Consider the following 26,194-nt stretch of genomic DNA (forward strand, 5'->3'; position numbering starts at 1 on the left):
AAACCCACAAGCCCAGGGGATTGATATGGAAGGGACCAATAGGGACAGGGCTTGAGACCAGGTAGCAGAGCTGGTCATAGAGGGTAGTCCTGGATTGGAGAGACAGGTCATTCCCTTGCTGACCCATCAGGACAGAGATAGTAGAAATAATAAGGAAATGACAGCAGGTAGACAAAGGAATCAAGCTCGGTTGAGAAAGGGAGGATGCCTTTGCAGGAGAGAAGACCACTAGTAACGAACTTTATACAAATAAGAAGGGTTGGCTGCAGAACATGTGAGACTACATTACACACAATGCATCACTCATATATCACTGCAGGAAGTGACTGCAGCAGTAAAAATCCTCAGAAGAGAGAATAACATTAAAAGCATTAAACACACTTTAGGGCTACACTAAAAAAAAACTAGTATAAGGCTGCCAGGAGCAGAACAGGCATCAGAGGGGAAAAAAATAAGCCTTCAAAAGAGATCTGAATTGAGAGTATGACCGTTCTGAAAGGATTTCAACAGGCAAAGAATTTCAGAGTAATGGCGCAAAAGAGAAAAATGTCAAATGATGGGTAGATTCTTATCTTGAACACTAGACAGACGGGGGAGCAAGACAATGAGAAGAGGAGGAATGCAAAGAATGGGATGGCATGTAGGGCATAACGAAGGGAGGAAAGATAAAAATGAGACCCCTGAAGGAAAAACCTTATGAGCTATATTGTAAGTATCTTGTGTTGACCCCTTGCCTTTTTGTATGCTCCTAATGGCAATCTGAGGCCTCTATTTCAATGTTTGATGTCCCGACTGGCTCCTTCTTTTGATACTGTTAAGATTAAGGCAGCAATTTAACTCCATCCTTGACCACTGCTAAGCTTGTGAGCATTTCAAGATAACGTCTTGCATATGATAGTTAAAAGTTTAGTGGCTGTATTTGACTGCGTGACTATGTAGGTTATCTTTCACTGGTTAGAAGATAACTGGCTAAGCTGAATATCACTTCAAAAATTGAACTTTCACCACAGAACCAAGAAGCAACTTCAAGGCAAAATACTGTGTACTTGGGAAAAATACTTTTGATCCTTTTACTAAAAATAGCGTGGAGGAAATGACCTCAAAACTTCCTGCGGTACTCAGTGAACAATCACAGAAACTTTAGTACTCCACAGGGTAACCATGTCATCATTGGCCAAAAACCTCCTGCATATTTTTCTACAATAACTCTTATCTTCACTGTGCTCTATTGTTCTTAAATAAATATGACTAGTATGGCAATGCTTACGTTCTTGTGATGTTTCTTGCCAAACCTTTAGTGTTGGCCAAGAAAGTGATTTTCCTATTAGGAGGCTTGTTGCTGCTCAGATACTTTTGCAATTAATAAAGAGGAAGAGTCCTAGACATGAAGAAACCCAGAGGTGGAAACATTTTCAATCCATATGGGAACTTTACTGAGAGATATTCCCCTATAGAGAAAGGAGTTTGATTTTGAACAGATAAGACACCCACCAGCTGATGTACTTCATATAGATGGGATAATTATCAGAAAGATAACCCTGTGCTGGTTGCTATCAGTGGGGTTAAAAGGGTGGTTGGGTATTTTGGGAGGAGTATTTGGGAATGCGGTAAGTGGGAAGGGGAGAGTTGTTGGGTAATTGAATCGATTGAGCGTATTCTTTTGACATTTCAGTTATTTCAGTAAGGTACAGGAAGCTCTACCACAAATGTTGCAGAGCTTCCTGTACCTTACTGTCCATTACCCTGCTCCCCGTGGCCTCAAATATAAGGCCATCTATGGCTCCTCTTTTCCTTATCTCAGCACTCAACTGTGGAACGGGCTACCTCATGAGATCAAAATCACTTCGGATCACCCGACCTTTAAGAAGCGTCTCAAGACCTTCCTTTTTGGCAGAGCGTTTGCCACGAGTCCTGCAGGAGCTGCAGCCTTTTAGCCCACAGCTCACTCTGTGATACCCTATCACACACCCTCTCTTCCTTTCCCTCATCAGTCATCTCTTTCTCCCTCCTGTGGCCCTTGTCCACTGTACTTTATGTGATTGTATTATGGTTTGTTTATTAACTATTGTACGCCACATTGAGCCTGCCCATGGGCGGGAATATTGTGGGATATAAATGTTATAAATAAATACTACTACTGAACATTTCTAGAGCGCTACTAGGGTTACGCAGCGCTGTACAATTTAACAAAGAGAGACAGTCCCTGCTCAAAGAGCCTACAATCTAATAGTCAAGTGAACGGTCGGTCCGATAGGGGCAGTCAAATTGGGGCAGTCTGGATTCACTGAACGGTAAGGGTTAGGTGCCGAACGCAGCATTGAAGAGGTGGGCTTTAAGCAAAGACTTGAATATATGTACAAATAAGAAACTGGTAAATGTTTTATATACAGTCTATATCTTTTGCTTGAATGGTTGTGCCTAATAAAGAGCAATTAAAAAAATAAAACTACTACAGTTTCTCTTACCATCTGCCCTCTTCATTCTTCAGTCCTCCCATCTGTTCCTGAAAAGTAATATTACTTGAGTACTTTCTTTGCCTGTCTTTTAGTAATCAGTGCTCTGGAAAGGTACAGTATAGACTGAGTTATTTAACTGGTCAAACCTCTCTCGGGTCCCAATGATGACGTCACATTTCAAAACTTGATATACGCTTTCAGTTAGTTTTATTTCTCACTATAAGAGTCATCAGACTTCCTGTGCTCCTACACTCCACCTTGATCTCACCAAGAGAGCTGGGTCACAGACAGAGAGGTATTTACAATGGCTGAAACTGTGACTTATTCTGATACAAGATTCGGTAAGCGAAAGAAACTCAAGCCCTCCCAAACTCGCTCTCCAGGTAAATGTGCTCAGATGTTGCGTAGATATTAACAGGACTGACGGACTTATAATGCTCGGACACAACTCACGATTCTAATCTGCATAATTCCAGCACTGCAGGAGGACAGACAGGTCACCTACGCTGCTGTAAGGGTCCAAGAGGTTTCAGAGGAGAAGGTCAACTTGGAATCTGCAAAGACTGAAACAAGGCAGAAAGGTAAATAATAGCTTTAATATTCATTAGAGCTTATTAGGGGGGTGAATCTCCTTCAGAGGATAGTTAGATTTCATGAAAATCAAACACACCTTATTATGCTTTATAATATAATATTTTATTAAGAGAACAATTTCTGAATCAATGCCTCTTTACAAAAGACTAAGGGAAAAATATAAGGCAAGAAATTAGGATAATTCCTTACTGTTTCTACTCACTGTATCTTACTATATCACATGCTGCTGGAAATAAAGACCATCCCTAAATATTTCAGTTGCTGAATCACAGTGCAGGGAAATTGACCCTCTATCACTTCTGTCTCACTGTATCATACACTACAGGGAATAAAACCAATCCTGAGACATTTCTTTTCCCTTTACCTCACTATAATAATTATCACATAGTGCAGGCAATAAAGACAGTCCTCAGACATTTCTATCTCTTCTATCTCACTGTGTCACTCACTGCAGAGAATAAAGACCATCCTGAGACATTTCTATCTCTTCTATCTCACTGTATCACACTCTGAAGGGAAGTTATTTATTTATTGTATTTGTATCCCACATTTCCCCACCCTTTTTGCAGGCTCAATGTGGCTTACAATACATCATGAATGGTGAAGATGTATAAGAAATAAACACTTAGTATTACATAGGATTTTGGGTAACATGATAATGATACAGCATGATATTAGTATAACAAGCAAATATTCAAGGCAGTGCTGGATATATGTGAAGGAGTTCACATTTGTTGGTCTTTGTGGTATGCCTTGTTAAAGAGATGGGTCTTCAATAGTTTGCGGAAGTCAGTTAGTTCATAGATCGATTTTAAGTTGCGCGACAGCGCGTTCCAAAATTGTGTGCTCAAGTAAAGACCATCCCCAGGCATTTCTATCTCACTGTATCATACACTACAGGGAATAAAACCAATCCTGAGACATTTCTTTCCCCTGTACCTCACTATATCACACAGTGCAGAGAATAAAGACCATCCCCAGGCATTTCTATCTCACTGTATCATACACTACAGGGACTAAAACCAATCCTGAGACATTTCTTTCCCCTGTACCTCACTATATCACACAGTGCAGAGAATAAAGACCATCCCCAGGCATTTCTATCTCACTGTATCATACACTACAGGGAATAAAACCAATCCTGAGACATTTCTTTCCCCTGTACCTCACTATATCACACAGTGCAGAGAATAAAGACCATCCCCAGACATTTCTATCTCTTCTGTCTCACTGTGGAGCTCATTTTCAAAAACGTCCAAAAAGTGGCATAAATTTGCATTTGGACGTTTTTCTCACATAAACGTCCAAATTGGTATTTTCAAAACCAATTTTTAGATGGTTTTTTTTATGAAGTCCGTCAGAAATGTTGCTTTAAATGACCAGATGACCACTGGAGGGAATCAGGGGGGTGACCCCCTAGTGGTGACTCTGGTCCTTATCTCCCGCTACCTGTCACATTTGTGGGGGAAACTGTGAGCCCTCCAAAACTCACCAGAAACCCACTGTACCCATGTATAGGTGCCCTCTTCACCCATAAGGGCTATTGTAGTGGTGTACAGTTGTGGGCAGTAGGCTTTGGGTGGATTTGGGGGGGGGGCTCAGAAGACAAGCTCAACGGTGAGATGTGTACCTGGGAGCGTGCTTCTGAAGTCCACTGCAGTTCACCCTAGAGTGCCCCATTTATCTCCTGGGATGTCTGGGGGACCAGTCTAGTAAAAATGCTGACCCCTCCTACATCCCAGTGGCTTGATTTTCTACATTTTTCACTTGGACATTTTTTCTTTTCAAAAGGGACCAAAAAAAAATAAAAAGTCCAACGCATAAAACCTTTGTTAGAAACAATATTTTTGAAAACAAAGAATAGACGTTTTTCTCTTTTGAAAATGACCTTCTTTCCTATTCAGATTTTGGACGTTTTTTGCAAAACATCTAAAATTGGATTTAGACATCATATCGAAAATGCCCCTCTGTGTCACTCACTGCAGAGAATAAAGACCATCCCCAGACATTTCTACCCCTTCTATCTCACTGTATCACTCACTGCAGAGAATAAAGACCATGCATAGCGTTGTTTTTATGTCAGTATATATCATCTTACACATTAGTTACGTCTAAATTATTAGCAAAAATAGAAGGATAGGGTTAAGAGCAAACAATAGAGATAAAATTAAGAAACTGGTGTACAAATTTCTCAGGAAGATAAGTATAACACAAATGAAGAAAAAGGAGAAACATACCATTAGAGGTGAACCTTAGGAAAGGAGACTTAAACCCCACAAATCTTACCTTTTAAAGACAGCTCACTACAGGAAATTCTAGTAAGCTCTCTTGAGCAGGGACTGTCCTTCCCCATGTTTAAACTTGTACAGCGCTGCGTAACCCTGGCAGCGCTATATAGAAATGCTAAGTAGTAGTAGTAGTAGTCCAGTAGCAGTAAAAATGGCCTTAGCACATGAGAAAAACCATCTCTTACTGTAGCTTAGTTAAAGACCCCTTTATAAGTTTTTTTTTTCCCCTATACTTTTTGGTTTTCTTGGCTTCTTTATAGCCATAGGAACATGGTGGTATTTGATTTCTTTTTAATATACTTTATATCTCTGCCAGGTTTTCTAGTAACGCGATAGGGAAAACAAAAGGAATCAGCTGTTCCATATCATCATGCTGATCAATCCATAGACTGGTGGGTTGTGTCCATCTACCAGCAGGTGGAGATAGAGAGCAATCCTTTTGCCTCCCTATATGTGGTCATGTGCTGCCGGAAACTCCTCAGTATGTTCTCTATCTCAGCAGGTGGTGGTCACACACAGCAGCAGCTCTGGCTAGGTCTCCAAGCCTAATTCTTAGGTTTTGTTGAGTGCCTGGGGTTGAGGGCTCTTCTTGAGCAAGTGCAAACCTGGTGGCGCCAGCTGATCTGAAAGCCGGCTAGAAACGCGATAGGGAAACAAAGAAAAGCAGGTTTTACCGTGTGGGGAACCACGTTGGAAACTCCCGCGCCGCTCTCTGTCCGTGATGATTGCGAGATGGCTGGCTCTGTGGAAAAAGCAAAATTTTAGAAAAGGCGCGACACCGCTACACCGCGATCGAGAACAAGGAAAGGGAAATGGCCGGCTTTTGTGAGAAACGGAGAAAATAAAAAAAAGGGAGGGAAATCAGCTGATCTGATAGCCGGCTAATACCGCGATTGAAACTCCCGCGCCGCTCGCTGTCAACAAGAGGCTCCCTAGCCCTCGTTGGCAGCTTTTATGCTTTCCCCTGTAGCCCTGCCCCTTCCGGCTTCCCAACCAACGGCAAAGGGGTCTCCTGCCGCGTCATCTCAATCGCCGATGGGGAAGCCGGAAAGGAAGGGTCGCTGTGACGCAGGAGCTGCCGGGCAGCAGCCGCCATGTTGTGTGCGGCTGCTCGGCATGCCCCTCGCCGGCCTACCTATAACTTGATAGTTTGCCTCAGAATTATATACTTGACATGATTCTGCTGTCTGAGACTTACGAATTTTACATCTGTCATGATTTTTATTTCCCTAATTGTGGTTTTTAAGGTTATTTGTTGTCATTTTTTAAAATTTTTAATTCTCTTGTCAGTTTTTGATATATGACCCGCTGACACCTTTAGGAAGATGTTAAGGTAGATGAGATACCTTTGTTGGAGATACATAGTTCAAACATTTTTTAAAATTTCTCTCTGTTCTTACTATTGTCCATTTTTGATTCCTCATCTTTTATTCTTAGGAGTGGTGAGGGATGAGGGATTTAGGTATTTTAGGAATTGGGCAACATTCTGCGATAGGGGGAGCCTGTTCTGAAAGGATGGGCTCCGCCTTAACCGGGATGGAACCAGGCTGCTGGCGTCAACATTTAAAAGTGAGCTACAGCAGCTTTTAAACTAGAACTTGGAGGAAGGCCGAAGATTGCTTAAAAGTGCATGGTTTGGAACAAGGTATCTTTAAAAGATATTATCAAAATAGGGAAGGTTGGGCATCTCGATAGCAAGGTTGCGATTGAAACCATAGTAGACCAGACACCTTATAATTGAAAGAGAAAAATGCCTAGATTTCGACCCAAATCGGGAGATAGACGTTTATCTCACAAAAACGAATAAATCGGTATAATGGAAAGGCGATTTTGGACGTTTTCAACTGCACTCCATCGCGGAAGCGTACAAAGTTGACAGGGGCGTGTCGGAGGCGTGGAACTGGGGCGTGGTTATCGGGCGAGGAGAAATGGGCACCTTTCGCCGATAATGGAAAAAAAGTATGCGTTTGTAGCTAGAATTTAGGGCACTTTTCCTGGACCCTGTTTTTACACGAATAAGACCCCTAAAAGTGCCCTAAATGACCAGATTACCCCCAGAAGGAATCGGGGATGACCTCCCCTGACTCCCCCAGTGGTCACTAACCCCCTCCCACCACAAAAAATGATGTTTCACAACTTTTTATTTTCACCCTCAAATGTCATACCCACCTCCCTGGCAGCAGTATGCAGGTCCCTGGAGCAGTTGTTAGGGGGTGCAGTGGACTTCAGGCAGGTGGACCCAGGCCCATCCCCCCCTACCTGTTACAATTGTGCTGCTTAATGCTTATTAGTCGTCCAACCCCCCAAACCCACTGTACCCACATGTAGGTGCCCCCCTTCACCCCTTAGGGCTATAGTAATGGTGTAGACTTGTGGGCAGTGGGTTTTGAGGGGGATTTGGGGGGCTCAACACACAAGGGAAGGGTGCTATGCACCTGGGAGCTCTTTTACCTTTTTTTGGTTTTGTAAAAGTGCCCCCTAGGGTGCCCGGTTGGTGTCCTGGCATGTGAGGGGGACCAGTGCACTACGAATCCTGGCCCCTCCCACGAACAAATGCCTTGGATTTATTCGTTTTTGAGCTGGGTGCTTTCATTTTCCATTATCACTGAAAAACAAAAACGCCCAGCTCACAAATTGTCGAATAAAACATGGACGTCTATTTTTTTCGAAAATACGGTTCGGTCTGCCCCTTCACGGACCCGTTCTCGGAGATAAACGCCCATGGAGATAGACGTTTTCGTTCAATTATGCCCCTCCAGGTGTCTTTAACAGATTTTCAAGATTGCAAATTAACACTGTGAACTGCTGAGCAAGTTGTGAATCGGAACAACAAACATTGGGCCCTGTTTATTAAGCAGCGTTATAGGCGCGTTAACGTTTTTAATGCGTGTTAACCATGTACGCACCTACAATATCCCTATAGGCGCCTACATGGTTAGCGTGCGCGCTAAGTGTAGGCATGCTAAAAACACTAACACGCCTTAGTAAACAAGGCCCCTTGTTTGAAATGTTTATATTTACATACCAGAAGTCTAAGAAACAAGACAGGAGAGTTAGAATACATTGCACTAAATGAAAAGGTAGATATATTCAAACTTCTCTTACTGACCTTTAAATGCATCCATTCTGCAGCTCCCCATTACCTTTCCACTCTCATCTCTCCCTACATTCCTCCCTGTGAAATCCGCTCACTAGACAAATCTCTCTTGTCGTCTTCCTTCTCCTCCACCGCTAACTCCAGGCTTCGTCCCTTTTCCCTCGTGGCACCTTATGCCTGGAATAGACTTCCTGAGCCTGTACGTTTAAATCCATCTCTATCTGTTTTCAAATCTATGCTGAAAACCCACCTTTTCACCACTGCTTTTGGCTCCTAGCTACTTCTCAATTGCCTCCCCTTGTTTCTTCTCACCCGGTACTTCCCTCGCCCCTAATTGTCTTGTCTGTCTGTATTATTTTTAGATTGTAAGCTCTATTGAGCAGGGACTGTCTCTGTATGTCAGGTGTTCAGCGCTGCGTGCGTCTGGTAGCGCTATACAAATGTTAATAATAATAATAATAATATAATAGGCATCTCTGAGACTTGGTGGGACACTGTTATACCACGGTACAAATTACATCGCAGTGATAGGGTGGATCGAATTGGTGGAGGGGTAGCATTATATCCAAGTTTCCAAGTTTATTTAAAACTTTCTACCCCACCTACGGGAAAAAGCATCAAAGCGGCTTAGAATGTAAATTAAAAGACTAGGCAGGATACAGTAGGAAACAGGGGAAGAACTACAATATAGATAGGAAAGAGAGAGTGACAGTGTATGTGGGGGGGAGGTAAAATCATATAGGGCTATTGCATTTATAGTCAGAGCCACAGCAGAAGTCATCAGTTTCCAGAGCAAGCATAAGAATATTATCCTTTTTGCAATCCCATATCCATTCCTTTCCATCTTCTACGCCTACCCCCCAACGCTCATTTCCTTCTGAACCTAATTCCTTCTATGTTTAACTTACTTTCCGTTATCCCCATTAGTTTTGCGTTTACCACAAACTGTATATTCTTCTTACGACTTTGTAATTATTTATATTGTTGCTATGTAAGCCGCATTGAGCCTGCCATGTGTGGGAAAGCGCGGGGTACCAATGTAATAAATAAATAAATAAATAAATGTTCAGTTCAGTTCAGTTCAATTTAGGTCTTAGTGGAGGAGTAGCCTAGTGTTAGTGCAGTGGACTTTGATCCTGGGGAACTGAGTTCAATTCCCACCTCTGGGCAAGTCACTTAACCCTCCTTTGCCCCAGGTACAAAATAAGTACCTGAATATATGTAAACCGCTTTGAATGTAGTTGCAAAAACCTCAGAAAGGCGGTATATCAAGTCCCATTTCCCTTTCCCCCTTTCCCTTATGACATCACAACTATCGGGCAATCAAGCCATTGTGACATCACTGATGAGGTTGGCTCTTATTGGTGGAATGAGTGGAGGAGTAGCCTAGGACTTTGATCCTGGGGAACTGAGTTTGATTCCCACTGCAGCTCCTTGTGACTCTGGGCAAGTCACTTAACCCTCCATTGCCCAGGTACAAATAAGTACCTGTATATAATATGTAAACCGCTTTGAATGTAGTTGCAAAAACCTCAGAAAGGCGGTATACCAAGTCCCATTTTCCTTTCCCCCTTTCCCTTATGACATCACAATATCAGAAGTGAGCCAAGTATCGGGCAATCAAGCCATTGTGACATCACTGATGAGGTTGGCTCTTATTGGTGGAATGAGTGGAGGAGTAGCCTAGGACTTTGATCCTGGGGAACTGAGTTTGATTCCCACTGCAGCTCCTTGTGACTCTGGGCAAGTCACTTAACCCTCCATTGCCCAGGTACAAATAAGTACCTGTATATAATATGTAAACCGCTTTGAATGTAGTTGCAAAAACCTCAGAAAGGCGGTATACCAAGTCCCATTTTCCTTTCCCCCTTTCCCTTATGACATCACAATATCAGAAGTGAGCCAAGTATCGGGCAATCAAGCCATTGTGACATCACTGATGAGGTTGGCTCTTATTGGTGGAATGAGTGGAGGAGTAGCCTAGGACTTTGATCCTGGGGAACTGAGTTTGATTCCCACTGCAGCTCCTTGTGACTCTGGGCAAGTCACTTAACCCTCCATTGCCCAGGTACAAATAAGTACCTGTATATAATATGTAAACCGCTTTGAATGTAGTTGCAAAAACCTCAGAAAGGCGGTATACCAAGTCCCATTTTCCTTTCCCCCTTTCCCTTATGACATCACAATATCAGAAGTGAGCCAAGTATCGGGCAATCAAGCCATTGTGACATCACATAAGGTTGGCTCTTATTGGTTGAATGAGTGGAGGAGTAGCCTAGTGGGTAGTGCAGTGGACTTTGATCCTGGGGAACGGGGTTCAATTCCCACTGCAGGTCCTTGTCACTTAACATCCCATTGCCCCTTTCCCTTATATATTGCTAACACCCCCTGATTAGAGTTCAGTTTATAACATCAGTGGAAACAACAGGTACAGATTATAAATAGGACAGTGGATGAATACATTCTTATTGGACAGCTGTGATGTTTTAGGACGTTATACTGTGTGATTATAGTATTTGTTAAAATTGAGATTTCTAAAGTGATTGGTGGGTGTTATATAACATTCTTTGGGAAGAAGAAGGTTTTTAGCTTCTTTTGGAAGCTGAGGTAGTTATTCTGTGCTCTGATAGCCAGAGGGAGTGAATTGCATAATGCGATCCCTGCCACTAGGAAGAGCGAGTTGATCTTCTGAGATCGGATTCCCTTGTGAAACAGTGGTGCTAGGATCAATTGTTCTTTTATTTATTTATTTATTAGGATTTATTTACCACCTTTTTTGAAGAAATTCAGTCAAGTCGGTGTACAGTAAGAATAGATCAAACATGAGCAATAGGCAATTAGAGCAGTAAAAATATTCAAAAACAATACAAAGTATGGCATAATACACTACTTACAATGTCAACACAATACGTAATAGAACATTTTAATTCATAATGAAGGGTAAAGCAAAGATGGAACATATAGAAAAGTAAGGAAATAGGAAGAGTTAGATAGTAAGGTGATTCATTTAAAGAAAGTTGCACATGCAGTCAGAGAAATGGTTAAATATTATCTCAGCTAGGGTAGGAGTGGAGGATCATCCTATATTTCATGTACTCAGTGCCGTTTCCTTTCAGAGCCTTGAAGGTCAATCAGAGTTTTAAATCTGGCCCTGTATTGTACTGGTAGCCAATTAAGGTTTTGCAAAAATGGTGCGATGTGGTCACGTCGCTTGCAACCTTCTATGAGTTTTGCTGCTGCATTCTCAATCAACTGGAGCTGGTGCAGGCCCTTTGTAGTCAGACCATTGTATAGTGCATTGCAGTAATCCAGTCTTGATGTTATGGCATGAACAGCTGGGATAAGATTTACCTTCTCGATGTGAGGAGAGAGGCAGCGTAGCTGTCGCAAATAGTAGAAGCAGCTCTTGAAGGTTGCTTGGATTTGGGGAATCAGAGTAAGTGTTGAATCTAACTGTATTCCAAGGTTCCTGACTTGTGATTTGAAGGGGAGTTTGTACTTCCCAAAAGAGATTTTGATGTCGGGTATGAATCCATGTGTTAGGGACCCATAGAAGTTTGGTTTTACTTGGGATTTTTTTTACTTTGGTTTTAGTCTGCTGGAGTGAACAATGCAAATGGATGAGATGTTAATCAGGAATTGCAGAGGTAGCACTTTGAAGAATTTGAAAAACTAGGCAGGCAACCTTAAACTTAGTTCTTTCAGCTATTGGCAGCCAGTGTAGTTTTGTGAGGTAAGGTGAAAGACTGTATTGCACTGTAAGAAAGGCATCCTTAAAAAGAGAGGTTTTTAAGCCTGATTTGAAAGTATCCAAACTTGAGCACTGTCTTAATTGAACTGGTAACGAATTCCAGAGTTTTGGAGCTTGTACTGAGAATATACACTATATCTAGTATATTCATGATGAATTTCCATATAAGTGAGTACATGAAGGGGCGCTGATGTTCCTCTGACCTCAAGGCACACGAGAGATCATATAGGACTAGATAACATCTATATATAAATAAAATCCCCCCTCAAACGTTCTGAAGCTCAAATCCCCCCTCAAACGTTCTGAAGCTCACTCCCTGACAGTGAAGCACTGAACTCCTGTACTGTTTGTAGGCTAGGCTATCACCCTCACTCATAGACCTGCCCTCAGCCACGCCCCATCTGCACATAAAAAGCAACCTCAATGTTCTAAGGCTCACTTTGTGGCTTCAGGGTTCGTAAGTTTGAAGCTCTGTAACCACTTTTAGTAACCATCTATCTGTGCCCCGCCCTCACGTCACAACGTTATGACGTCGAGGACAGGTCATAATGAACACAAGTACACGAAGGTAGGAAGCCCATTCTGTCATCTCTCTTTCCACTCCCCAACGCAGCCGTCATTCCCATACAGTACCTACGCGTCGCCCCCCCTCCAAAATCCAACCCCCTCGTCTTACTCTCAGAGATGCCCCTGCACGTCACCCCCCTACAAAAACGACAAACCACTCCCATCTGTCTCTCAGCCATCCCTCCACCCGCGCAACGGCACTCCCCTCCCCGACATAGGCCCCGCCCATCCCCCTACGTGCACGGTCGCCCCCCTCCAAAATCGCTAGCCCCCATCTGCTACCCTCCCTTCCTCTTACCGGGGTCCCGGCGCAAGAACTGAGGGGCAAGGTAGCTCGTTGTCTTCGCTATGAGCTCTGTGCCCTGACTCTCTGGTCCCGCCCAACAGGAAATGAGGGCGGGACCAGACAGTCAGGGCACACAGCTCATAGTGAACACAACGGAAGGCAGCAGAATCTCTGAACTACCTTGCCCTTCAGTTCTGCCTCTGCGGCTGGGACCCCGGTAAGAGGAGGGGAGGGTAGTAGAAGGGGGGTTTGCCGATTTTGGAGGGGGGGGGCCGCCGTGCACGAACGTGGGATGGGCGGGGCCTATGCCAGGCATCGGAGGACCTTGCGTAGCGCCTGTTTCATTGCTGCCAGAAATGGGCCTTCATTACTAGTTTCAAATAAAGTGGTTCATTAGAAGTACAAGTTTTAAATACTAGTAAACAGAATTTTATATATAACGCAAAACATTATGGGTAACCAGTGTACATTTATCAAGTGCGGTGTAACATGATGAAATGTTCTTAAGCTGTTCATTATTTTAATAGCTGTTTTTTATACAATTTGTAATTGCTGACGATCCTTTACGTGAAGACCCATATATAAAGCTACAGTAATCCAACTGACTTATTACTAAAGAGTGCATGAGAATATTCAGTGCAGAAGGATATATAAGTACATAAGTAGGGGGGAGGGGGATTTACATGCGTTGAAGCAGAAGATGAAGAAATAGAAACTGTCATATCTGTGGATAAAATAACTGCAAGGAGCTCGGGAAGGGACGACATCCCCAATGATGAGGAACAGAGTGTGGTGTGCACATAAAAAAAGAAAACAAACACGTGAATCTAGATAAAAAGGACATAATGAGTTGAAAATATTCGGAATTATATGTAAAAGAGGGCCTTGAATCAAATAGACTAAAAATTCTGCAGAACAATGAAACACATCTTAGAATTCCTATGGGTAGAAATTCCATGTGTAAAGGGGAAAAGGATAGTGATAGGAGTGTACTACCGTCCGCCTGGCCAGGATGTAGAAATGTTATCAGAAATTAGGGAGGCTAACAAATTGGGTAACGTAATAATAATGGGTGATTTCAATTACCCAGATATTGGCTGGATAAATGTAACATTGCATGGTAGGAAGGTAAAATTCCTTGATGAAATCAACGACTGCTTTATGGAGCAGCTGGTTCAGGAGCCAGCAAGAGGGAGAAAAATTCTAGACCTAGTCCTTAGTGAAGCACATGATCTGGTGCAGGAGGTAATGGTGCTGGGGCCGCTTGATAACAGTGATGATAATATGATCAGATTTGATATCAGTTCTAGAGTAAGTACACATAGGAAATCCAATATGTTACCAATGAACTTTCAGAAAGGAGACTATGATAAAATGAGAAGAACAGTAAAAAAAAAAAAAAACACTTAGAGGAGCAGCTGCAAAGGTCAAAATTTACATCAGGTGTGGATGCTGATCTAAAATACCATCCTGGAAGCCCACCCCACACTTATTCCACGTATGAAAAAAGGAGGAAGGAAGGGCAAATGACATCCAGCATGATTTAAAAAAGGTGAAGGAAGCTATTAGAGCTAAAAGAAAATCCTTCAGAAAATGGAAGAAGGATCCGACTGAAAGTAATAGGAAACAGCATAAGGAATGGCAACTCAAATGCAAAGCGCTGATAAGGAAAGCAAAAAGAGACTTTGAAAAGAAGATTGCGTTGGAGGCAAAAATACAGAATAATAACTTTTTTGTTACATTAGAAGCAAGAAGCCGGCAAAAGAATCAGTTGGACCGCTAGATGTCCAAGGGATAAAAGGGTCTATCAGGGAAGAGAAGGCCATAGCGGAGAGATTCAATGAATTTTTTGCTTCGGTCTTCACTGAGGAAGATGTGGGAGAGACACCGGTGCCAGAAATGGTATTCAATGCTGACAAGCCAGAGAAACTGAAACAAATCTCTATAAACATGGAAGATGTAATGGAGCAATTTGACAAATTGAAGATTAGCAAATCGCTTGGACCAGATGGTATACATCCCAGAGTACTGATAGAATTGAAAAATGAACTTGAAGAGCTATTGTTAGTAATATGTAATTTATCTTTAAAATCAAGCATGGTACATGAAGATTGGAGGGTGGCCAATGTAATGAAGATTTTTAAAAAAGGTTCCAGAGGTGATTCAGGAAATTATAGACTGGTGAGCCAGACATGTTTGACTATTAGCTGAGGTTCAAAAAATTGAAATTGCTCACCCTCAAACACGACATGACAAATACAGGGAAATCGTAACACAAAGTTAGCCCCCAAAGCCTGAATCCTAGACGTAATGGCAGGAAGGCTTTGCACCTTGCCAGTGTTCCTCTTGCTAAAACAGGGAATACCCTAATTTTTGAGCATGTAAACAACAACTCCAGATATTGAAAAAGTTTTAAAACAGTATTACAGTCAGGCTTAAGAACAAATGTCACCACCAAAGTAGTCCTTTGAGTAATAATCTCCAGATACAATTCCAAAAAGGAAGTTGAGTTCATATCTCATTCACCTCTGGGTTGAGAAACCGGGCCATTTGGAACTCCTAATGCCCTGTTATATACTGAGCCCTGGTGATAGGAGGTGTGAAGAAATAGTGTGTTGTAAGCATGTAAAATGTATTGGATATTTTCCTGCATTATGTTCTGACGTGTACTTCTCCTGTTTGGCCAGCAGATGGTGCATGTTTATGCTTAACGCTGTTACAGACCTCTTTCTTTATTTGGCACACAGATAATAGGAAGTGTCTGTAGTGTTGTAACCAGTTTTTATTTGAAACTTGACTGTTCTGGGCTCTGATTGGCCTGGAGTTTTGAAAATTACCCAGCAGATGCTGGCCGATGTTTCAGTCTTAGCTTGGAAAAATAAAGAGACAGATCTTTTTGCTAAGGCTCTGTGAACAATTATATATCCTGATCCTCCCAAGTGCTGTTTAGACAGTATATAGATGTTTAGTTAGTTTTCTAATTGATCCATTTTTCAGCTACTTGTTACTATTTGCTATTTGCACATTTTTGTTCAGTGTTCAATTTATATGAGAATAAATAAAATTGTTTGCTCTGCTTGTCTGGACTGATAAAGAAACCTAGTGGTTTGTGTGTTGAGTCTGTGAGTGCTTTCTGGGAACTGTGGGACCACTGGGAGTGTGGCCCCAGTAATGTAGAAATCACTGGGGATAATTTGAGCGTGAGAGACTTGCCCAGAGGAGGTTGTGACCCAGTTGGTGGGAGGATGGTGCTAGTGTAGAGCACAAGCGACAGGTGCAGGCAGACCTGAGCTGTACTGGGGATAAACCCTCTAAGTGGCTGCGGGGTAACCCAAGGCAGGGGGGTTAGGCATTTCGTGACAGGAGGCAAAGAGTCTGGAGACATTGTCAATGTTTCCACCATATACTTCTTGAACATCTCAATAGCAGTAATCTCAAATTAAGTCTTCTGATCTGGTTCTCTAAATATTCCAAGTGTCATTGAGTAAAGCTTTTCTCCTTAATTGAGACTGCCTCCAATCTTTGTACACGCACCTCGAATATTGTGTTCAATTCTGGTTGCCGCATCTCAAAAAAGATATAGTGGAATTAGAAAAGGTGCAGAGAAGGGCGACGAAAATGGTAAAGGGGATGGGACGACTTCCCTATGAGGAAAGGCTAAAGCGGCTGGGGCTCTTCAGCCTGGAGAAAAGATGGCTGAGGGGAGATATGATAGAGGTCTATAAAATAATGAGTGGAGTGGAACGGGTAGACGTGAAGTGTCTGTTTACGCTTTCCAAAAATACTAGTACTGGGGGCATGCGATGAAGCTACAAGGTAGTAAATTTAAAATGAATTAGAGAAAAGTTTTTTTCACTCAACGTGTAATTCAACTCTACTACTGGAATTCGTTGCCAGAAAATGTGTTAAAGGCTATTAGCTTAGCAGAGTTTTAAAAAGGTTTGGACGGCTTTGGAATGGAGGAGTGGCCTAGTGGTTAGGGTGGTGGACTTTGGTCCTGAGGAACTGAGTTCAATTCCCACTTCAGGCACAGACAGCTCCTTGTGACTCTGGGCAAGTCACTTAACCCTCCATTGCCCCATGTAAGCCGCATTGAGCCTGCCATGAGTGGGAAAGCACGGGGTACAAATGTAACAAAAAAAAAGGAAAAGTCCATAGACCATTATTAAATTGGACTTGGGGAAAATCCACTATTTCTGGGATAAGCAGTATAAAATGTTTTGTACTTTTTTGAGATCTTGCCAGGTATTTGTGACCTGGATTGGCCACTGTTGGAAACAGGATGCTGGACTTGATGGACCTTTTGTCTTTCCAAGTATGGCAATACTTATGTACTTAGGAGGATGTTATAATGCCTTTGTATTGCACCATGGTGCGACCGCACCTTGAATATTGTGTTTAATTCTGGTTGCCATATCTCAAAAATGATATAGTGTAATTAGAAAAGGTGCAGAGGGTGATGAAAATGATAAAGGGGATGTCACGACTTCCCTATGAGGAAAGGTTAAAGCGGCTACGGCTCTTCAGCTTGGAGAAAAGGTGGCTGAGGGAAGATATGATAGAGGGTTATAAAATAATGAGTGGAGTGGAACGGGTAGATGTGTAGCGTCTGGTAGATCTATGAGGTCTATCATGTATCCTGGGACTAGATAATTTTGTGGATCCAGGTGCAGATTTTGAAGGTAATTCGTTCTTTAATTGGGAGCCAGTGCAGTTTTTCTCGGAGTGGTTTGGCACTTTCGAAACGTGTTTTACCGAATATCAGCCTGGCTACTGTGTTCTGGGAGGTCTGGAGTTTCTTCGTGAGTTGTTCTTTACATCCCGCATATATTCCGTTGCAGTAATATGCATGGCTTAGTACCATTGATTGTATAAGTTTACAGAATGTTTCCCTTGGGAAGAAAGGTTTTAGGCGTTTTAAGTTTCCACATTGGAACATTTTCTTTGTTGTGGAGTTTACTTGGTTCTCCTGAGTGGTGTAGAATGGGTACAAGTGAATTGATTTTTTTACTCTTTCAGAAAGTACAAAGGCTAGTGGAAACTCAATGAAGTTACATGGTGATACTTTTAAAACGAATAGGAGGAAATATTACCCGTTGGTACACCCAAAAATGGCATTCTGGCTATGCTACTGGTCCAGGGGAAATAATTTAGTTTGGCAAATCTATGCTGAGGATTTCTCTGCAAAGATTCGTTTTGAGCGTTCTCTATTTGCAGCAATAGGTGAATAATAAAGGTTCATTTTCTTTATCCTATTTGTCCTTTCAGCCCAGCAATGTACGTCCTTCTGGTTCTGTGCTGCAGTTTTCCTGCTGATCCTGGATCTTCTCCTGCTGACGCTGTCAATAACCCTGGGGGTACTCTGTAAGTATAATACCCACTCTTCTGTGTTATTATCACATAACTCTTGGTATATGTAGCACATATCCCTGCAAAATCTCTGGCACTATATTCAGAAGCGGAGAGAGCACATCAGTTATTTATAATTCTGTTTTCTGGTGGTTCTCAACAGAGTCCTCAGGGATATTGCATAAAATATAGGCAGTGTATACACATACATGTCATTCATATTTATTCATTGTGGATATCCTGAAAACACAAATGGCCTGACAGTCCCTGAGGACTGTAAACCTTCCAGATTATTAGTGAGTTAGAAAGTCCTTCTCAGGAATCCACTGTAAGCATTAAAAAAAACATTAAAAATGCCAATCAGAAGGACAGGATGGCTGAGGGGGCTGCCTTTCATTTCCAGTTCAAAGGTCATATATGGGTAATAAGTTCAGTGACAGAAAGTCTACCACTCAAAAACAGTGAGCTTCACTTTGTGAAAGGTGTGTGTCTCAGTTTAGTGTGTTGATGGCTGGTGTCCCTGTACTGAGCTGGAATAAGAACTTACATTCTCACCCTGGATGCTGGTCTCTTTAGTACAAGACTGAGACACTTCTTGCATAGCAAGTTTGGTTGGTTGGGTGGTTGGGAGGTGGGAATAGTGCTGGGCAGACTTATACGGTCTGTGCCAGAGCCGGTGGTGGGAGGCGGGACTGTTGGTTGGGAGGCGGGGATAGTGCTAGGCAGACTTATACGGTCTATGCCAGAGCCGGTGGTGGGAGGCAGGGATAGTGCTGGGCAGACTTAACACGGTGTGTGCCAGAGCTGGTGGTGGGAGGCGGGACTGGTGGTTGGGAGGTGGGGATAGTGCTGAGCAGACTTACATGGTCTGTGCCAGAGCCGGTGGTGGGGAGGCGGGACTGGTGGTTAGGAGGCGGGGATAGTGCTGGGCAGACTTAACACGGTGTGTGCCAGAGCCAGTGGTGGGGAGGCGGGGCTGGTGGTTGGGAGGCGGGGATACTGCTGGACAGACTTATACGGTCTGTGCCCTGAAGAGCACAGGTACAAATCAAAGTAGGGTATACACAAAAAGTAGCACATATGACTTGTCTTGTTGGGCAGACTGGATGGACCGTGCAGGTCATTTTCTGCCGTCATCTACTATGTTACTATGTTTGTAAGGAAGAGGAAGTGTGTGTACAGTTCCCACTAATGCAGCTCATGATGCAATTTACCCTATCAGAACCAGGACTGTTGGGAGGGATGGATAAAATGGACCGTGGCTTGTATGGCAACCGTGTGTCTCATCTCAGTGCAGGGTGTGAGCGCTCTGTAGTGATGGGATCCTTCCTGAACCTTTACACGGCCATTATTAAGAAGTTGTGTCATAGACATTATTTGAGGGGCCTCCCCCTGCCCTCGAAATAAGACGGTCTTATCCCTGGGCTATCCATGGTGTTAGTTGACCTGCTAGTGGGACTCGATGAAGCAATGTGTGAGTGAGTTTGCTCTGTTCTTGCCTCTACTATATCCATCCTGTGATACAGCAGTATGCATGTGTGTCTGAGGCTCTGACCTTACGAGTCAGCACCCAAGGTGTAATCGGAGGCCCAGTTCTCAAATGGTTCAAAGGATTCCTCACCACCAGATCCTACCAAGTAACAACGAACAATGACAGATCACCACCTTGGACACCGGAATGTGGAGTTCCTCAGGGATCCCCCCTTTCGCCAACTATTTTCAATCTTATGATGATACCAGTAGCCAAACTTCTTGCCAACCAGAACTTCAACCCCTACATATACGCGGATGATGTCACGATCCACATCCCGTTCAAAAGTAACTTAAATGAAATAACCAACAAGATCAACCAGAGCCTCCAAATCATGCACTCTTGGGCGGACTCATTCCAGTTAAAACTGAACGCAGAAAAAACTCAATGTCTAGTTCTCACTTCCCAATACAACACAATCAACTACCCTACCATAACCACACCATATTGCACACTCCCTATTTCAGAAAATCTGAAAATTCTTGGAGTCACTATTGATCGATACCTCACACTCGATACCCACGTGAAGAATACAACGAAAAAAATGTTCTACTTGATGTGGAAACTCAAGAGAATAAAACCTTTTTTCCCAAGAAACATCTTCCGTACCCTAGTACAGTCATTAGTAATAAGTCATCTGGACTACTGTAACACTTTGTATGCAGGCTGTAAAGAACAGACCATTAAAAAACTCCAGACAGCCCAGAACACCGCAGCCAGACTCATCTTTGGAAAAACTAAATACGAGAGGGCGAAACCTCTAAGAGAGAAGCTACATTGGCTACCACTCAAGGAACGAATCGAGTTCAAGATCTGCACAACCGTCCACAAAATCATCCAAGCAGACGCCCCACTTTATATGTTAAACCTAGTGGACCTACCACCTAGAAACGCCAAAAGATCGGCCCAGCTGCAAAGGAATTAAATACAAACAGTCATACGCTACTACTTTTGTGTATAAAAGCACACAGATCTGGAACGCACTACCCATGGCCCTGAAAAATATGGACAATCTAACCAGCTTTCGCAAATCTTTGAAGACACACCTCTTCAACAAAGCCTACGAAAGACATCTTTAATAAATCATTCCTTAAATCACTCAGGTGAATCAAAAACACTTCTCACAACACCTTTACAGCACCTTGCATCTAATTCATCTACTTTCAGCTTATGTATTTAAAATCATGTAATGACTGCATCATAACAACACTCTGTAAGCCACATTGAGCCTGCAAAAAGGTGGGATAATGTGGGGTACAAATGCAATAAATAATAATAATAATACGCTGAAATCTTCTGCCCAGTGTGTGGCGGCGGCCAAAAAAACAAACCGAATGCTAGGAATTATTAGGAAAGGGATGGAAAATGAGACCAAGAATATTATAATAGGAGTGGAGGAGTGGCCTAGTGGTTAGTGTGGTGGACTTTGGTCCTGGGGAACTGAGGAACTGAGTTTGATTCCCACTTCAGGCACAGGCAGCTCCTTGTGACTCTGGGCAAGTCACTTAACCCTCCATTGCCCCATGTAAGCCGCATTGAGCCTGCCATGAGTGGGAAAGCGCAGGGTACAAATGTAACAAAAATAAAATAGATACTATTGGAGATTCTACATGGAATGTTGCTATTCCACTAGCAACATTCCATATAGAAGGCTGCGCAGGCTTCTGTTTCTGTGAGTCTGACGTCCTGCATGTACGTGCAGGACGTCAGACTCGCAGAAGCCTGCACGGCCACATTGGTGATCTGCAAGGGCCGACTTCTACATGGAATGTTGCTAGTGGAATAGCAACATTCCATGTAGAATCTCAAATAGTAGCAACAGTGGAGGAGTGGCCTAGTGGTTAGGGTGGTGGACTTTGGTCCTGAGGAACTGAGTTTGATTCCCACTTTAGGCACAGGCAGCTCCTTGTGACTCTGGGCAAGTCACTTAACCCTCCATTGCCCCATGTAAGCCGCATTGAGCCTGCCATGAGTGGGAAAGCGCGGGGAACAAATGTAACCCAAAAAAAATAATGCCTCTGTATCGCTCCATGTTACGACCTCACCTTGAGTACTGCATGCAGTTCTAGTTGCCGTATCTCAAAAAGGATGGATTGGAATTAGAAAAGATTCAAAGAAAGGTCACCAAAATGATAAAGGGGATGGAACTCCTCTCATATGAGGAAAGGCTAAAGAGGTTAGGGCTCTTCAGCTTGGAAAAGAGACAACTGAGGGGGGACATGATTGAGGTCTGCAAAATTCTGAGTGGTGTAGAACAAATAGAAGTGAATTGATTTTTTTACTTTTTCAAAAATTACAAAGACCAGGCCCAGGGTACGCAATGATGTTACATGGCAATACTTTTAAAACAAATAGGAGGAAGTATTTTTTCACTCAATGAGTAATTAAGCTCTAGAGCTCATTGTCAGAGGATGTGGTAACAGCGATTAGTGTATCTGGGTTTAAAAAAAGTTTGGACAACTTCCTGGAAGAAAAGTCCATAGTCTGCTATTGAGATAGACATGGGGGAAGCCACTGCTTGCCCTGGGATTGGTATTATGGAATGCTGCTACTATTTGGGTTTCTACCAGATACTTATGACCTGGATTGGCCATTGTTGAAAGCAGGATACTGGGCTAGATGGACCATTGGTCTGACCCAGTATGGCTATTCTTATCTGCCATGGAGAATAGTAAAAGAAGGAGCAGTATGAGTGCTTTGGGATCTGGTTAGATATGAGGACAGTTCTTTGAAGGGACACCTATATTTAGGCACCAGGAAAGCACCTATCTGGACCCTATTGTATAAAAACAATAGGTGCCCTGTTTCCTTTATAAAATACTAGTGTAACAGAGCAAATATTCACCTATATATTAAGCGTGTAATCGCAGGTTCACCTTCTGGCTCAGCTCCTCACCCCAGGGTTTCTCAGGACCGGTGTCACACAAACGAAATAACTTCCACACACATACTGCTCCCACTGGCTGGATCACTCGAGCTGGGTGCAGGCCGGGGCCGGATTAACTCCGGTAGTCCGAGGAAACGCTTTTTCTGGGCACTCCTCCGTTCACTTTCAATCCACAGTCTCAGTTGCAAACTTCAGCATGCTTTACTAACAGTAATTTTTGAAGACAGTTCATGAATGAGTCAACTTCGTCTGTACATTTCAGGGTCTTCAGATGGTCAGCACAACGCAAAACATAATCTCCAATTAATCAGGGCATGCAAAAATCACTTCGATCTCAAATCTCTTCTATTTGCAACTGGAACAAAGTACTTGGTAATCTTCATTTGTTTAAATTCTCAGTCCACGTTCATCTCCACGTGGAGGGGCATAATCGAACGGGGCGCCCAAGTTTTCATGAGGGCGTCCCCATAAAGGGGCGGGGCAACCTGTATTATTGAAACAAGATGGGCATCCATCTTTCATTTTGATAATATGGTCAGGGACGCCCAAATTATGAAATTGAGGTCGACCTTAGAGATGGTCGTCCTTAGGTCGTTTTTGAGATGGTCGTCCCCGATTTTCAGTGCTAATGAAAACCGAGGACGCCCATCTCAAAAGTGACCAAATCCAGGCCATTTGGTCATGGGAGGAGCCAAAATTCGTAGTGCACTTGTCCCCTTCACATGCCAGGACACCAACCGGGCACCCTAGGGGGCACTGCAGTGGACTTCAGAAAAAGGTTCCAGGTGCATAGCTCCCTTACCTTGTGTGCTGAGCCCCCCAAAACCCACAACTGTACATCACTACCATAGCCCTTATGGGTGAAGGGGGGCACCTAGATGTGGGTACAGTGGGTTTGTGGTGGGTTTTGGAGGGCTCACATTTACCACCACAAGTGTAACAGGTAGGGGGGGATGGGCCTGGGTCCGCCTGCCTGAAGTGCACTGCACCCACTAAAACTGCTCCAGGGACCTGCATACTGCTGTCATGGAGCTGGGTATGATATTTGAGGCTGGCATAGAGGGTGGCAAAAAAGTATTTTTAAACTTTATTTTTAATGGTGGGAGGGGGTTAGTGACCACTGGGGGAGTAAGGGGAGGTGATCCTCGATTCCTTCCGGTGGTCATCTGGTCAGTTCGGGCACCTTTTTGAGGCTTGGTCGTGAAAAAAAAAGTGTTCGTCAGTGACGCCCTTCTTTTTTCCATTATCGGCCGAGGACGCCCATCTCCTAAGCACGCCCCCAGTCCCGCCTTCGCTACACTGCCGACACGCCCCCTTGAACTTTGGTTGTCCCCACGACGGAAAGCAGTTGAGGGCATCCAAAATTGGCTTTTGATTATGCCGATTTGGGCGACCTTGCGAGAAGGACGCCCATCTCCCGATTTGTGTCAGAAGATGGGCGCCCTTCTCTTTCGAAAATTCACCTGGTAGTCTCTTCAGTTACTCACTGTCCCATTCCGGAACAGGTGTAATTTACGCATGCAGTGAAAGTCCTGCCAGAAGTGAGGCACTTCCCTCCCACACCTCCTACCTGAGGTGTATTGTTCCTCAAGTACTCCTCCTTCATTCCCAAGTCGGGAACACTCTGCAGGCACTCTCTGCCCTGAGGCAGGAACTTCCAGTCACCACACTGCAAATCGTACCCAGGATTTCCCCCTTAGTGCTATGGGTCTCATCGGGGATGAGCAACCAAAGACCAGAATTTTCTCCATGCAATGCCCTTTATTATCTTTTAACCCTGCCACTTGGGCTGGCCCTTCACAAAACCACCCAGACCCCTGGTTTAGTGACCACCCTGAAAATCCTTCCTCCCACCCTCCAAGCAAGGTCATTTTCGGGGGGTGGGTTACAAGTGTGATCACTTATGCCAGCCACAAAGGCAGTTAGTGTTGCTTTCTGAGTTAATATAGTTAATTCAGTGAGGTTCATCAGGTCTTTGAAGAGTTATATGATCTTACCCTCCCTGATGAAATCGTTGTCATCGAAATATATTACTGTGTCAGAGGTTGGAGGAGTGTTTTGAAGGTCATGCTGGGCTGAAGACTACATGGTTGAAGAGAAAATGGGTATTCTCTGCTTAATTTCTCATAATATACAGTATGTTTTTTTATTCAAGACTTTAAACTGTGTTTTTTGGGGTAAGCAGTGATTATAGTCAATGTCTGATGGTGTTTGGTTCGATTGCTTATATATGAGTTTATCAGCTTTTCATCCTATTGTTTAAGGATTTTTCTAAGGGTTTGTTTTTAAGTATTTTCCAAACAATATAAATGCTCTTATAAATATTACACAAGGGGTGTTTATTTTTGTTTCTTGGGCTTTTTTGTTTTTACATTTTTTGTTTAGTTTTGTTCAAAACTAATATTAAAGCAACTGAAATGCAGGAGGTACGGAGAAAGGAGGAAGTGCTGTGGACCATCTTGGAAAAGGATTGTAGCAATTCCATCCATATTGATGTGGTCTATAGACCTCTGACTCGCACAGAGAAGCTAGATGGAGATCAGGTCAAACATACCAAAAAGATGGGACGGGAGGGTGATACTTTAGCCTGCTGGATGTGGATTGGAGTATCCTGTCTGCAGAACCAATATGAAGTAGAGCGATTGGGGATAACTTTCAAAGGCTCTTCTCCTATGAGTTATGAGGGGAACTCATGAGGGAAGGGGCAATACTGGACCTGGAACTCACACACAGGATGATGTCTCTAATGTCCAGTTTTCATCAGACATTATGGTTTGAGAGAGCCTGAATTTCAAGGTAGTTATGATGGTGGCATGGTGGGTGGCATTGCAAGTCTGCTCTGCTGAGATTTCATGTTTCTGAATTTTTCCCTTTTTTTTCTTTTTGAGTGTGCCAATCAAAAAGAGAGGAAGGGCGAAAATCTTGGAAGACTAAATGGATCCCATGATAGAGCAAGGAGCTCACAGGTGGGACAGTGCACATAGCAGAGGAAAGGAGGCAGATGCAGAGCTAGGAATGGGGAATGGGGGGGGGGGGGGGGGGGGGGGGGGAGGTAATGAATGGTGACCAAGGCTTAATGGCACTCTGGAAGTCAAGGAGAGTCATTGAGGTGAGGGAGGCAGCCAGCCAGCAAGACAGTCTGTATCATTTGCTTTCCTGTCTGTATCTGTCTCCACCAGCACTATCAGTCAGCCTCCACCTCTGTCTTTTCTCCCCTTCTTTAGATCACAAGTGTCAGAAGGATACAGTGGCATTAACCCAAGCACGATCAGGGTTACAGGATACACTGGAGAAGTTACAGAAATGGAAGATCTTGAGAGGTACAGTGTTACATGGCGTGATGGTTTCCCAAGTTCAGACATGAGGAAATAACGTTTTTTACCCAGAG

General features: G+C 43.3%; 1 protein-coding gene across 1 annotated transcript in view; it reads left to right on the forward strand.

Annotated features, from left to right (window-relative positions):
- The first annotated feature begins 2,760 nt into the window (after positions 1-2,760).
- LOC115461760 (killer cell lectin-like receptor subfamily B member 1C) overlaps positions 2,761-26,194 on the forward strand; it is a 43,657-nt gene continuing 20,223 nt past the window's right edge. The window contains exons 1-4 of the mRNA XM_030191805.1: positions 2,761-2,845; positions 2,933-3,037; positions 18,308-18,403; positions 26,031-26,126. Of these exons, the coding sequence (XP_030047665.1) occupies positions 2,761-2,845; positions 2,933-3,037; positions 18,308-18,403; positions 26,031-26,126 (382 nt within the window). The remainder of the gene's footprint in view (positions 2,846-2,932; positions 3,038-18,307; positions 18,404-26,030; positions 26,127-26,194) is intronic.

The sequence above is a fragment of the Microcaecilia unicolor genome, chromosome 2 (genome assembly GCF_901765095.1).
Source record: "Microcaecilia unicolor chromosome 2, aMicUni1.1, whole genome shotgun sequence".
NCBI classification, from domain to species: Eukaryota; Metazoa; Chordata; class Amphibia; order Gymnophiona; family Siphonopidae; genus Microcaecilia; species Microcaecilia unicolor.